Below are 13597 nucleotides of genomic sequence, written 5' to 3'. Positions count from 1 at the left end.
AATCAAACTTTTAATCAAAATGGCATGCAGTACTAAATCAAATGTTTTACAGAAGTCTAATATATCACAATTGCCTTTACAAAGCAAATGTTTCTCATAAAAAAAATAGTTTGAGACCTATGTTCAATAAAACAATGAAGAAGGTCACTAATCATGTGGCCACCCTTTAAAAACTGTCCTAGATGAGCCTTTTTGTGATTTTTTTTTTTTTTTTGGGCTTGGGATCTGTCAGGTTAACAGGTCCATAATTCAGCAAGTAGTCCTGTTTACCCTTTTTAAAATATTGGCAAAATATTAGCAGCGCCTGCAGGACTGATTAACATCCCCCAAGTTGTAGTAGAAAGTATTTAATCACTGTAAACTTCATGCAAACATCTACTCCTTTCCAAATACAGAACAGAAATATTTAACACTTCTGCCATTTGTGTATCATAACTGACAATTTTACCGTCCCTGTCTAGTGACAAATCTATACTATGCTAGGTATTTCTTATTCCTGAAATAGTAAGAGGCCTGTTCTTAAGCCTGTTGCCTATAGATTTCAATATCTTTAGCTTTCCTTGTCATTGTTCCCAATTGATTATAAGTTAAAGCAATCGTGAAACTGCCATCACTTTCTCCCTTTCCACTTATTATTTTATTGCTGCTTTCATGTCTCTTAACCAGGACCATTTTTTAAAAAATGGAATGACCCTGCTTTGTGATTTCGTATTGTTACAGATCTCCCACCTCCAGAACCAAAATATTCTTTAAAAACTCTCAATTTGTATTCACATTGTTTTGTTTAAATTCTCCTCCTAATCAATTTGACTCAATTGTTTTCTGGCTTCATGAAATTCTGACCCTCAGTTTAAAGTGCCTTTTTATGGAGAAATACCCTGAAGGAGTGGATAAGCATTTAAATACTTGAGGAGCATGGGAAGATCGAGTAAAGGAAATGTAAAGGAGATCAATAGGTGAGGTATTATGTAAAAACATCACCTCACCCACCTTGTCTCTAGCTTAGCCATAGCGATAGCTGTGCCGCATGCTTCATCTTGGCCATAATGGTTAACTGCACTTAGCCTGGAGGTGGAGTAAAACAGGAATTGGGGCACTCAGTCCTATTAGGTGAGATTCTTCACACCCTTCCTCAGGCTTCTCCTTTTCTGCACTGGAACAAACATTGCCTAGTTTATTGCGTGTTCTCTTGCTCCATTAACAGCGTTGGCTACGAGCGAAGGGAGACAGCTCCCAGAACTGCCTGCACAGTAATGTCTTCCCTTGCCGCAAGTCCTTGTTGGGCACCGTCTGCAGGAGTAACGTACAAAGGCTCTGTTCTGTTAGCAAATGATGTTGCCGTTTCTGCATAAAATGTTCCTTTAGGCGTCAAAAAACCTAGCATCCCTACCTCTAATGGACACAGAGAGAAACCAAACAGCTGGAAGCAGATGATGTGGGCCTTAGTCCAAAGCACTGGTGTTTTTTTCTTTTAACCAATGTTGCTCGGTAGTTTAGTGGTTGTATTGTGATAATGCCTCGAGGCCCCAAGGCCTCAGAGTGCTAGGCCCAAAGCGTTTACAATCGAAGCAGGCCTTTGGCTAGGCCACCCCGTCAAGGCACTTGGTCGACGCCCGGGGGGGCCCGTCGTGCTGGGCCTGAGCGTGCTCGCGCGGCGCTGGAGCGCTCCACGGCTCCTGGCTGGGCGGCCAGAGCATCCGCCCTCCTTGTGGGCGACCCTGGCCGGGAACCAGCGCCCAGCCTCGGCCGCGCGTGGCAAGGGGCCTGCTCCTCCCCAAGGCAGCTGCTGGCGGGGCTCCGCCCCCTGCGGGCGAGGCGCCAGGCCTGGAGGTGGAGGCAGGGTGAGAGCCAGGGCCTGCCCTGTCCCGGGGGGCGACTCTCGCCCGGTGGGGAGCTGGGCAGGACAGCCTGGCCCTAGCTTCTCCCTTGGGCCCCCACCGCGTCCACCAGGGCAGATGGGCCAGTCCACAGGCAGCAGGGGCTGCTCCAAGCAGTTCCACTGGGGGGAGGGGGCTCCCCCAACCCCGCAGGGGTGAGTAGGCCGCTCCACAGACACTTCTATGGGGTGGTATTAGGGGCTGGTCTCCCCCCCCCCTCTTCCCCAGGGGCAGATGAACCACTCCACACTCAGTTCCATTCGGTGCCAGTAGGGGCTGCTCCTCCGCGCACCCCTCAGGATCGATAGACCGCTCCAGACTGTTCCATTGGGTGTCACTAGGGGCCGCGTCCCCAAACCCCCCAGGGACCGGGTGAATAGGCCGCGCCACAAGTGTCAGTTCCATATTGGGCGCTGATGTATTCCGCCCCCACCCGCAGGGACAGATGAGCGGCTCCACAGTCCCGTTGGTCGCTTTAGGCCTCCCCCCATCGCTTGTGGGTGGTTCGGCCGTTATGACACAGCACAATAGCCGGAGTGGGCGAGGGACCTCGCTCTCAACCGAACCCTGCAAAGCCGGCGCGGTGCATGTCGGTCCGGCTGGCGTTGAGTGACATACGAGCCGGCCAATGGAAAGGGCATAAGAGCCCGTCGGGGTGCGTCGGCGAAGGCCGGCCCCAATGGCTGGCGGGGAGAGGGGCGGGGCCGGTGGGTTTCCTCTGGGGACAGGGAGCCGGAAGAGTTGTGTGTGAGGTGACTGAGGAAAGGTGGCAGGTAAGTGCGGGGACTCGGGGCTGGGCATGGGCCCCACGCCAGGGGGGTGGCTCGGGGGGCCGGGGCCGGGCCAGGCCAGGCCCCGAGAGAAAGGGCCGTTGGGCGGCGGGAGCGCTCTGCTCCGTGGGAGGCGCCGCTGGGCCTGGCGTGCTCTCCGCCGGCTCCCGCCCCCAGCTGGGAGTCAGGCCCCGCGGCCTGCTGCGGGCCGCCCAGCCCGGGGACGGCCTGGGGGCCGCACAGCGAGCGCAGGCCTGGGACCCCTCGGGAGCGACTCAGCCGCTCACTGACCTCGTCGCCGTCGCTCTGGGCGATGCGGTGGCGCTCGGTGCCATTTGCGTGTCCAGCCGCCTGACTTCGTATCGGCGCAGATTAGATGCGCAACTCACGCCCTTAAGTTATGTCAAGTAGCACTCCCGGTAATACCGGGCTCGCTTCCGTAGTAGCCGCGAAAGCGCCTTGCAAAGGGGGTCAGTATCACTCCTGTCTTACAGGTGGGGAAACTGAGGACTAGGGAGATGAAGGGACTTGCCCAAGGTCGCCTACTAGCGCAGTGGCGGAGCTGGAAATAGGGCCAGATCTCCTGAGTCCCAGCCCAGTCTTCTGTCCACTAGCTAACGCTATCTTTCCTAAGTTTTCATCATTCAGTTCAAGCATTAGCATGTGAGATGAACTGGGGGTGCCTCATGCCTGGGTGGTGCTGTTTCAGGCTGTCTGGAGACTTGGGCAGGCTTCAGGCATGCTGTCACATGGTTCATGTGGAGTGAATTACATAAAATTTCTTTCCAAAGCTGTCCTGCATAGACACTGCCTCCTGAGTAAACATAGCTCAAGATCATTGCCCTATTTCCTGAATGCATATGCAGTGTATATAACAGGCAGCTGGGTCTAGTGCTGGGGTTGGCAACCTTTCAGAAGTGGTGTGCTGAGTCTTCATTTGTTCACTCTAATTTAAGGTTTTGCGTGCCAGTAATACATTTTAACGTTTTTAGAAGGTCTCTTTCTATAAGTTTACATACAACAATAGTTTAGTTATATATTATAAAGTAAGTAAGGTTTTTTTAAAATGTTCAAGAAGCTTCATTTAAAATTAAATTAAAATGCAGAGCCTCCTGTACCGGTGGCCAGGACCCAGGCAGTGTGAGTGCCACTGAAAATCCGCTCACACACTGCCTCTGGCACGTGTGTCATAGGTTGCCTACCCCGGTCCAGTGCATGTGACAGGGAGTTCTACTTCTACTGATTACTTTGATATGCAACCTGAGGGCAGTGACAGAGCTCTTGTCTATATGTGCCTCTGTAGAATGAAGATGGTTTCTTAGCTTACATGGATGATATGAGAATTAATTTTTGAAGTACTTTGAAGATGTAAAGTTCTGTGCAAATGCTAACAGCACTTAAACTTGGAACAAGCAGTGGAATGACTGGTTCAAACAATGGCACCTGCTTCTCAGAAGCAAATGCAAAGTCATCTGCTTGCCAGTGTGACAAGGTTTATCACAGTCTTATCTTTTAACTTCTCTATGGGTGCGTCTACACTATGAAATTAGGTCGAATTTATAGAGGTCGGTTTTGTAGAAAGTGTTTTTATACAGTCGATTGTGTGTGTCCCCCCACAAACGCTCTAAGTGCATGTAGTCGACGGAGTGTGTCCACAGTACCGAGGCAACCATCGACTTCCGGAGCGTTGCACCGTGGGTAGCTATCCCACAGTTCCTGCAGTCTCCACTACCCATTTGAATTCTGGGTAGAAATCCCAGTGCCTGAGGGGGCTAAAACATTGTCACGGGTGGTTCTGCGTACGTATTGTCAGGCCCCCCTTCCCTGTCTCCTTCCCTCCGTGAAAGCAAGAGCAGACAATCATTTTGCGCCTTTTTTCTTGAGTTACCTGTGCAGACGCCATACTACGGCAAGCATGGAGCCTGCTCAGCTAACCATCACAGTATGTCTCCTGGGTGCTGGCAGATGCGGTAGTGCATTGCTACACAGCAACAGTTTATTGCCTTTTGGCAACAAACAGTGCAGTATGTCTGGTAGCTGTCATCAACGTAGTCCAGGGTGCTCTTTTAACCGACCTCGATGAGGTCGGGGTGCCTGGGCAAACATAGGAGTGATTCAGCCAAGTCATTTCCCTTTTAAGTTTTGTTTCATGGCGATTCAGTCCTACCGGCAGTGCTCTGTCTTTTAATCTGCAGCCAGCAGAAGACGATGGCCAGCGGTCATACTGCACCGTGTTTTGCCGAGCACCCAGGAGATGACGATGACTAGCCATCGTACTGCACAGTCTGCTGCCAGCAAGATGTATAAAGATAGATGAAATGGCTCAAAACAAGAAATAGACCAGATATGTTTTGTATTCATTTTCTCCTCCCTCCCTCCATGAAATCAACGGCCTGCTAAACCCAGTTTTGAGTTCTGTCCTTGAGGTTTTGAATTCTATCCTTGAGGGGGCCATTCTGTTTCTCGCAAAGCCACCCCCTTTGTTGATTTTAATTCCCTGTAAGCCAACCTTGTAAGCCATGTTGTCAGTATTTGAAAGAGAGGGTCAATGACAGTAGTACTCTGAAGCATACGGAATTGGTCTGGCCTGTATCATGCTTCTTAGGATCAAAGAATGAGTTTCAGGAAGAAGTCATTTTCATTTTGAGTATCTTAATGGATCAGTGCCAAGAGAGTAATGGAGTTAGGAAGGTTAGCGCCCCCTCCATGTAATTGCTAGGGCTTAGTTAGCACGTCAGCTCTTCCGCAGTGCATTGCAAATTCTAGAAACAGTGGACAACTTTTTCTTGTGGAGTTCTTCGTTGGGGTTCTAATGAGATCTTGTAGAAGAGAGAAATAATGGGATATTTATACAGTCATATTTTCTAGTCCATTGTCTCTTTTCAGGATGTCTTCAGGTGCGTTGTTTCCAAGCCTGGTGCCAGGCTCCCGTGGCTCATCCAGCAAATATTTGGTGGAATTTCGGGCAGGAAAGATGTCTCTGAAAGGCAGTACTGTAACTCCAGATAAACGAAAAGGCCTTGTTTACATCCAGCAAACTGATGATTCCCTCATTCACTTCTGTTGGAAGGACAGGACTTCTGGAAATGTTGAAGATGTGAGTATAACTTCATTATTTCAATCTTAAGAATTTTTGTAATGGCTCTTTTGTACTCTGCATTGTGAACCACAGTGAAAGAGTTTTTAAGAAGAGATTTGAATAAGACGGGTGGTGTCTTTACAAATAGGCTTTGGAAGTACATGCCTGGTGTAAGGGGCAACATGGAAGCAGGCATAGAGAGTTGTTTTTGTGAAGAGTAATCAAAGAAGTATCCAAGTGTTTCTTAATATTTTTTTATCCCCCTCTTTTTTTTTTTTTTCCCCAGGACTTGATTATCTTTCCTGATGACTGTGAATTTAAGAGGGTACCTCAGTGTACTACTGGTCGTGTGTATGTGCTGAAGTTCAAGGCAGGATCAAAGCGACTTTTCTTCTGGATGCAGGTTTGTGACAAGTAAATGATGATAACATTTAGAACTCCATTGTTTCAAGACGTGTGCGAGGAATAATCAAGGAGGGGATGGACGGGGGTCTACACTTTAAAGAATTATCCAACTTCTAATCTGTTTTGAAGATGCTTGGAGACTTAAGAACAACTCTCTTACAGGAACCGAAGACTGATAAAGATGAGGAGCACTGTCGTAAAGTGAATGAGTATCTCAACAATCCTCCAATACCTGGTGCTTTGGGTGGGAGTGGAAGTGGCGGCCATGAGCTCTCAGCATTAGGAGGTATAGTCTATTCTCTACTCCTTCTCAGTTTGAGAGGTTTTTTTATACATACTTTGCAGTTTTCTAGGAACCAGATCCCTGCTTATTTTGGAGAGTGACCTGGGGAGAAGGACTATACTAGAAATGTAGACTCTTAGCAAAATAAATTGTGTTGCTATAATAGGAAGGAGCAGGCTAAAAAATGAGTCTGAGAAGAAACTCCTCTTTGTTGTATCTGTTAGGTTTTCTGGTGTCCTCCCTTTTTCTAAAGCTAAGCTACTTTACTATTTTAAGATGCCAAAAAAACCCCCAAAAAACACTTGAAACAGTTTTTCCTTGCAACATATGTCAATTCATCTCCTGCTGCTTGAGCCAGAGTGTTATGAAAACTGTGAATGTTGTTTTTCAGAATGTTTTGTTTTTCTTTTTAGGTGAGGGTGGCTTGCAAAGTCTTCTTGGAAATATGAGCCATAACCAGCTCATGCAGCTGATCGGACCAACGGGCTTAGGAGGACTTGGTAAAATGCTTTCATATCTTTATGCCACAATGGTGTGTTTCCTTCTGGGTTAAAACTTACCTTACGTTGATTTATTTTCTTATTGATTTGAGTGACATTTCCTTCATGTGAGAAGGCAGTCCCTTTCTCAAAGACAAAACCATAAATAGATGGGGAAACTAAACTGGAAAAAAGGAATGTAGCAAGCAGAGTGATCGGTAGTTCAGCTTGGCATATGTTGGTTGTGTGTAGGTTTTCCTCCACAAATTTAGTGGTGGTAATTTTGCATTGAGCTATATTCCAGGATTGAAGGAGCAGGAGGATGGCTAATGAGTGGAAGACCTGTCTAACCTCTTAGGAGGGAGTTGGAGGAGAGCATTCTCCTTTCTTCTGAGGGCAGTAGTTGATTTCTGAGATTCCAGATTTCTTCATCTCCTCAAAAAATTGACAATGATATGTATCTCACTGGCTTTTTTTTTATTGAGCCATATGGCATCTTCAGATTATTCAAGGTGCACATTCCCTTAATGTCCTGGCCTTGGGATACCAGTTAATTTACTGCTCAGTGAAACAAGGCGCTTCCTTCTGTGGGTGCTGATCATGCTGTCTCTGCACTGGTCTTGGGCCTTTGCAAGTACTAGGAGTGACAGACCTTGGATGGCATGTCTCAGATCCTGAAAGGGTGTGTCCTTTTACTGCTGCTCATATATGAGCTTCCCAGCAGGGACTGCTGCAGTATAGTAGAAAGTGACACTAGCCTTGTAGTTTACCTCTCCTGCTCCTACTGTGGAAGTGGTAATGATCAGGGAGCAGTGGAGGTAATGTGCTATTGGGGGATGTGGCATGATCCACATGGGGGAACTCTGCAGAAAAGAGGGAACAGAAGAACAGAGAAACAAGTAGCTGGTTACTTGCTCATTCCTCTCCTATGTTCTCCCCCTGTAGTTTCAGTCCATTGTGCACAGGCTGATGGGGCACTCTAGCTGCAAACTCAAGAGGGCAGAATTAGTTTCCAAAAGACTGCACAACAGAATGCAGATGGTCATGTGGACAGGCATACAGCAATTAGACTTGGAATAAGAAGCAGCTGCAAGGGGAATATGTACTAAATGGAGCAAGTGGTTATCACATGGGTCAGGAGAAGAATCACAAGGAGAAATCACTGAAAGTTCTTAAACCATCCTCTAGGTCTGTGTAGCTTGTTCCTGCTGCCAGCTTAGAGAAGCTATGACTAGGAACAGGGTGGAGGATTCTTTGATTGTAAATTCTTGTGTACAAGACAGTTACCTCATCATTTTTTTGGCCTTTTGCCATGCATGCCATGCCATGCCTTGCTGTGTTTTCTGCTGGAAGTAGTGGACCATCCTACTTGCTTTTGCTCTGCCTATAGAGCGTTTGACCACAGAGCTGTCTGTCTAGTGCTGTATGCCTGCACTAGAGTTGAAACTGAAGGGAATGCAGGGCTATCGGGGGACACACACACTCTCATTCAAGAAAATGGGTTTTGCTGTGTGAAGGGCTTTTGTTTGTATTATACAAACCAACGCCACTTCATCTTTTGATATAGCTAGGAGTTGAGCAGTTTTTAATAAGCACAAGCATCTGTTGGACAGGAATTATTCTAATGGGGGTTTAAAATTATAAAATGAAAAATACCTGCATTTTCATAAAGAGGAATGGCCTTGTTTTCTTCCACCTCCTCTTCTCGCCCCATTATTTTAGGAAATAAAACTTGCAGGTGTAAAAATGACCTCTCTTCTAGACAGCAAAAAGAATGCTGCCTGTAAGTGCAGTTGAGTCAAACCTGAATAGCTATATCTTTTATAAAGGGAATGAACACACAATAGTTTCTAAACAGATGTCTTTCCATCATTTGTGGAAGGTGGGCTTGGTGCACTGACAGGGCCTGGCCTGGCTAGCTTACTGGGAAGTGGGGGACCCCCGACCAGCAGCTCATCGTCAAGGTAAGATATAAATACACCCACTTAGCGTGATTGTTCCATTGAACTATGAGGAACTGGGTCTAGTTCTGTGGTTTTCAAACTTTTTTTTCCTGTGACCCAGTTGAAGAAAATTATTGATGCCTGTGTCCTAACGGAGGTAGGGATGAGGGCTTTGGGGTGTGGGAGGGGCTCAGGGGTGAGGGCTGCGGGATGGGGCTGGGAATGAGGGGTTCAGGGTGTGGGAGGGGGCTCTGGGCTGGGGCAGGGGGGTGGGCGCAGGAAGCAGTCAGGGCTCTTGGTTGGGGGTGCAGGCTCTGGGGTGGAGCCAGGGATGAGGGATTTGGGGTACAGGGAGGGGGCTCCAGGTTTGGGGTGGGGCTCAGGGCTGGGGCGTGGGGTGGAGGCGTGGGCTTACCTCAGGCAGCTCCCGGTCAGCGGCACAGCGGTCCTGCTAAGGCGGGCTTCCTGCCTGTCCTGGCACTGCGGACTGCACTGCGCCCTGGAAACAGCCAGCAGCAGGTCCGGCTCCTAGGTGGAGGCATGCAAGTGCCTCGGCGTGGCTCTTGCCCACAGGCACCCCCCTCCCTCCCTCCCCGCTTGGGAGTGTGGAGACTGTGGTTGGTGCAGGCCTCCCCCACCACCACCTAGGAGATGGACCTGCTGCTGGCCACCGCTTCCGGGGCGGACTAGCCTGCCTTTCCCGTCGGCTGTGCTGCCCGGCTCTTCTAATGGCCTGGTCAGTGGTGCTGACCAGAGCTGCTGCAACCCAGTCCTGGGTCATGACCTGCGGTTTGAAAGCCACTGGTCTAGTGAATAGAACAGAACGGTAGGAATCAGGACTCTTCCTTGCCTCTTAAAATGGGGGTAATATATGCTCACAGGGGTGCCAAAGTTGGTTGAAAGCTGCTTATAAAAGTGCAAAGTAACTGCTTCTGCAGTGAGTTAATTATATTTATTACACTTCTAGTTCTCGCAGCCAATCAGCTGCTGTAACCCCATCTTCCACTACTTCCTCTACACGTGTAACACCAGCCCCGTCTGCTCCTGCGGCTGCATCTGCATCTGCAACTAGTCCCAGCCCTGCACCGAGTTCAGGCAATGGAACCAGCACAGCAACAAGCCCAACTCAACCCATTCAGCTGAGTGACCTTCAGAACATTTTAGCTACTATGAATGTGCCAGCTGGAGCAGGAGGACAGCAAGGTAACAGTACTCTGACCAGACAGCTGTTAGATACCAGATGTGCCTTAAAGCTATTTTACTGACCTGTATAATTTTAAATCTGTTTGGAAGCCTTTCTGTTAGAGCCCTAACCTACTTAGATAAATGATGTACTTGTGATTGCCCCAAAGAGTGCCCTGAAATCAGTGGTATCACATCTCAGTATTCACTCCAACCACCAGTGGCTCTAGTTAAAGTAAACCAGTTTGCTTTGTGTTCAGTCTAACAAAGCTTTGTTCTATCCTAGTTGACTTGGCCAGTGTGCTGACTCCTGAGATCATGGCTCCCATTCTGGCAAATGCTGAAGTTCAAGAGCGGTTGCTGCCTTATCTTCCATCTGGGGAATCACTGCCGCAGACAGCAGAAGAGATTCAGAACACTCTGACATCTCCCCAGTTTCAGCAGGTAGATGTCACAATTTGACAACACATTCTTCCACCGCCCTAGCGCTGTCTACACTGGGCGATTAGTCCAGTTTAATTGTGGCACTCAAGGGTGTGGATTTTTCACACCGCTGAGCAGCACAGGTTGGTTGACCTATCTTTTCAGTGTGGACCAGTCCTAAGAAACTACTTCAATTCACTGTGCTTCATGCAACTAACAAATACCGGGCATCTGTTGGTTTTTTATGGAAGTGTTAGCATCAAATTTCTCTTTAGACATACTATATTTTTTTCTGTGTATAAAATAGCTACACACGTGCCCCAAGTCTGTTTGTCTCTGTGCTTTCCCCCATTGATGGACTCAGTAAATGCCAAGAGCTCACTTTTCCATGGCAGTGACTTAATCCCACATATGGTCTAAAGACCCCTCACTTCCTTGATCTGGGCTTCCCCCTTCTCTTTGTAATGAAGTCTCTCAGAAAGGATAGTATTCATGACTGAATCTCAGGACCTCCCTTCATAGGAGGGCTGGTAGGCAACCTCCTTAAAGCTAGCAGATGTCCAGTCACTTGAAGTTTAAGTTGGCAGGAAAGAGAGATTTTCCTACTGCACTTTTCCTCGTTGGGCATGTCTGAAGACAAAGTTGCACCAGTTTAGATTTAGAGCAGTTTAGTTTGCACTATTTAAATTGATTGAAAAGAGTCAGTGCATACAGTCTGTGGTTTACATTAACACCGTGTGCACGCAGACCAGGCCTTAAGGAGAGATGTGCAGTACACCAAGAACCAGGGGCCTGAGGAGTGACTCTTTAAAACCTGCTGCACAGCAGGTGTTACTTTGATTTTAGTGAGTTCTGCTCTCCCAATAGATCAGATGCAGTCAACATATTCTATTACATAGAATTCGATGTCAAAACCAAGGTGAAGAGTAATTTATTCAAAGTGGCCACACAGTATTGCAGAAACAAAAAGCAAGTTTTATTTGGTATTGTTGACTCTGTTTCACAGGCATTGAGCATGTTCAGTGCTGCTTTAGCTTCAGGCCAACTTGGTCCACTAATGAGTCAGTTTGGCTTACCAGCTGAGGCAGTAGATGCAGCAAATAAAGGTGGTAAGTTTTTTTTGTCTTTTTTTCTCTTAAAAGAGCATGGATTTACATCATTGTTGCCCTGTGACTGACTGACTGCAGTGTCTGAATCTGTTATAGGAATAGATGCTGGGTAATGTTTTCAAAAATCACTTAAGTGCTTAAACTCATTGAAAGTCAAGGGGATTAAGAGCTTTTGGGCTCTTTTGGAAAAAATGTACTTAGTAAATAAAATCACTAAACTCCTCTCCACAACACACAGTCTAAATGTTGTGTTTGCTCAACCTCTCCTGAGGTTTCTATTAATCTAAGATTGCACAGTATTGATGCCTAAGTAGCTTTGAGGCTGCTTTCTTGATTTAGAGGCCAGAGTCTGAGAGAGTACTGGAGTTATGCACAATACCCAAATGCAGCAGAGCATAGTGACAGTTGGGACTTAAAAATATTTTTCCTGTTGCAGTCACTCAGCTGCTAATGTTTTTCTAGGGGGAATATTTAATTGAAGGCATGGCTGCAATAAATGAAGTTATCAGTAATTCTTAGGTCCTCCCACTGTCAGAGGCACCGTTATCCACTCTGCTAAGCCTGGAAATGTTGGTATGGTAAATCTGTTATGACCAGTGTGTGTATATGTAAGGTATCAATTTAGTAAAGTTCCACTGATTGTCAAAATCTGCTTGTATGTTTAGGAACATTATTCAAACTTTCAACCCTGTTTCCTCTGCTAAATGACCTGTATTTTAACTTCAGTCTAATTTATGATCATGTTCTTGGTGCAAAGCTAACCTAACTAATACATTTCTTTTACTTTTCAGATGTAGAAGCATTTGCTAAAGCAATGCAGAACAATGTCAAGTCAGACCAAAAGGAGGGAGAATCAAAGGAAAAGAAAGATGAAGAGGAAGATATGAGTTTAGATTAAATTATCTGCTCTCCCTTACAAATAGTCCTAGACATTAATTTAAGCAACTTCAGTAGGATTACTAGCTAACTTCATATTATCCTTACACTAAATCTACAAATAAAGGATTTTTATCTGCCAAATCACTTTGTGGTCATGGAGTCATAGAGCCTTAAGTAATTAGGCTAGCCTATTTGCCAGTGAGTCAGCTGACTATGTGCTTTTGACTCTTCAGTCAAAGACAGTGGTAAATGGGTATCACTTAAAAGCAAAGAGCTCATCTAATCTTTTGGATTGGAATAGGGCTTGGGGGGGGATCTTCAAAGGCACCAAATGATACCCATGTTTGCCTTTGAAAAATTCCCCTGTATGTTTGGTTTGTTTTTTTTTAAAGTAGACAACTCATGGTTACAGCAAGTATGTCCAAAATTACAGCACCTGGCAGGAGCCATGGTTCTCTGATTCCCAGGCCTGAAGGGAGCATTGTGATCATCTTGTCTGATGGCTTGCATTGGACAGGCCAGAGAACATCCCCAAAATTCTTAGAGCAGAGCTTTTAGGGGAGAAAATCAAATCTCGATTAAAAAGAGATCATGCCCTGTAGTAAATTACCATTCAACTTACAAGCCTGAATTTGTCTAGCTCCGTGTTATACCCTTCTCTGCTAGGCTGAAGAGCCCATTATGAAATATTTGTTCCCCATGTAAGTACTTGAAATCACCCCTTAACCTTTGCTTAATTAAGCTAAATAGAGTGAGCTCCTTGAGCCTATTCAGCAATTACTTTAATCCTTAAATTGGGGAGGGTTGTGAGAAGAGCTAGGAGAATTATTTATTTACATCCTTCAAGTACTGTGCTCAGTTCTGGTGCTCATATTTCTGCCAAATATAGAAGTAACATAACCTCCGTATTCCTAGTTGAGATTTCCTGTTTCTGCATCCCAGCAGCACAGTGGGGAGCCTATGTTTATCCACCATGCCCCACCACCTGTTTCTCAGGATGACTGCTTCCTAGGAGAGAGAGTCTCAGTGTGGCCTATATTCTTTGTACCCGTTACTGATTCAGAGCAACTGGATTGCTTGGTAACTTGTTCTCTTCATTGTAGATTACACAAAAATGGGGGATTGATAGTTTATCAATGACCTAGAAGAAAACAAAGATGTCAAATAG

The 13597-nt window shown here is 46.5% G+C and overlaps 1 protein-coding gene across 2 annotated transcripts; it reads left to right on the top strand.

The window, feature by feature from the left end:
• Positions 1-1867: 1867 nt before the first annotated feature.
• ADRM1 (ADRM1 26S proteasome ubiquitin receptor) lies at positions 1868-12573 on the top strand. Of its 2 annotated transcripts, none has more exons than XM_084645474.1 (10): positions 1868-2032; positions 5534-5744; positions 6013-6129; positions 6294-6417; positions 6828-6914; positions 8776-8857; positions 9804-10039; positions 10305-10462; positions 11448-11550; positions 12342-12573. In XM_084645474.1, the coding sequence occupies exons 1-10, from the start codon at positions 1956-1958 to the stop codon at positions 12446-12448; spliced, it is 1302 nt and encodes a 433-aa protein (XP_084501600.1). In that variant the 5' UTR covers positions 1868-1955; the 3' UTR covers positions 12449-12573. The 2 variants fall into 2 exon arrangements, with proteins under 2 accessions (XP_084501600.1, XP_084501601.1); XM_084645475.1 differs by lacking the exon at positions 1868-2032 and adding an exon at positions 2524-2650.
• The last annotated feature ends 1024 nt before the right edge of the window (positions 12574-13597 follow it).

This window comes from Lepidochelys olivacea (genome assembly GCF_965140295.1).
Source record: "Lepidochelys olivacea isolate rLepOli2 genome assembly, chromosome: 13".
Classification (NCBI taxonomy): domain Eukaryota; kingdom Metazoa; phylum Chordata; order Testudines; family Cheloniidae; genus Lepidochelys; species Lepidochelys olivacea.
This window is presented reverse-complemented; position numbering and strand designations above follow the sequence as displayed.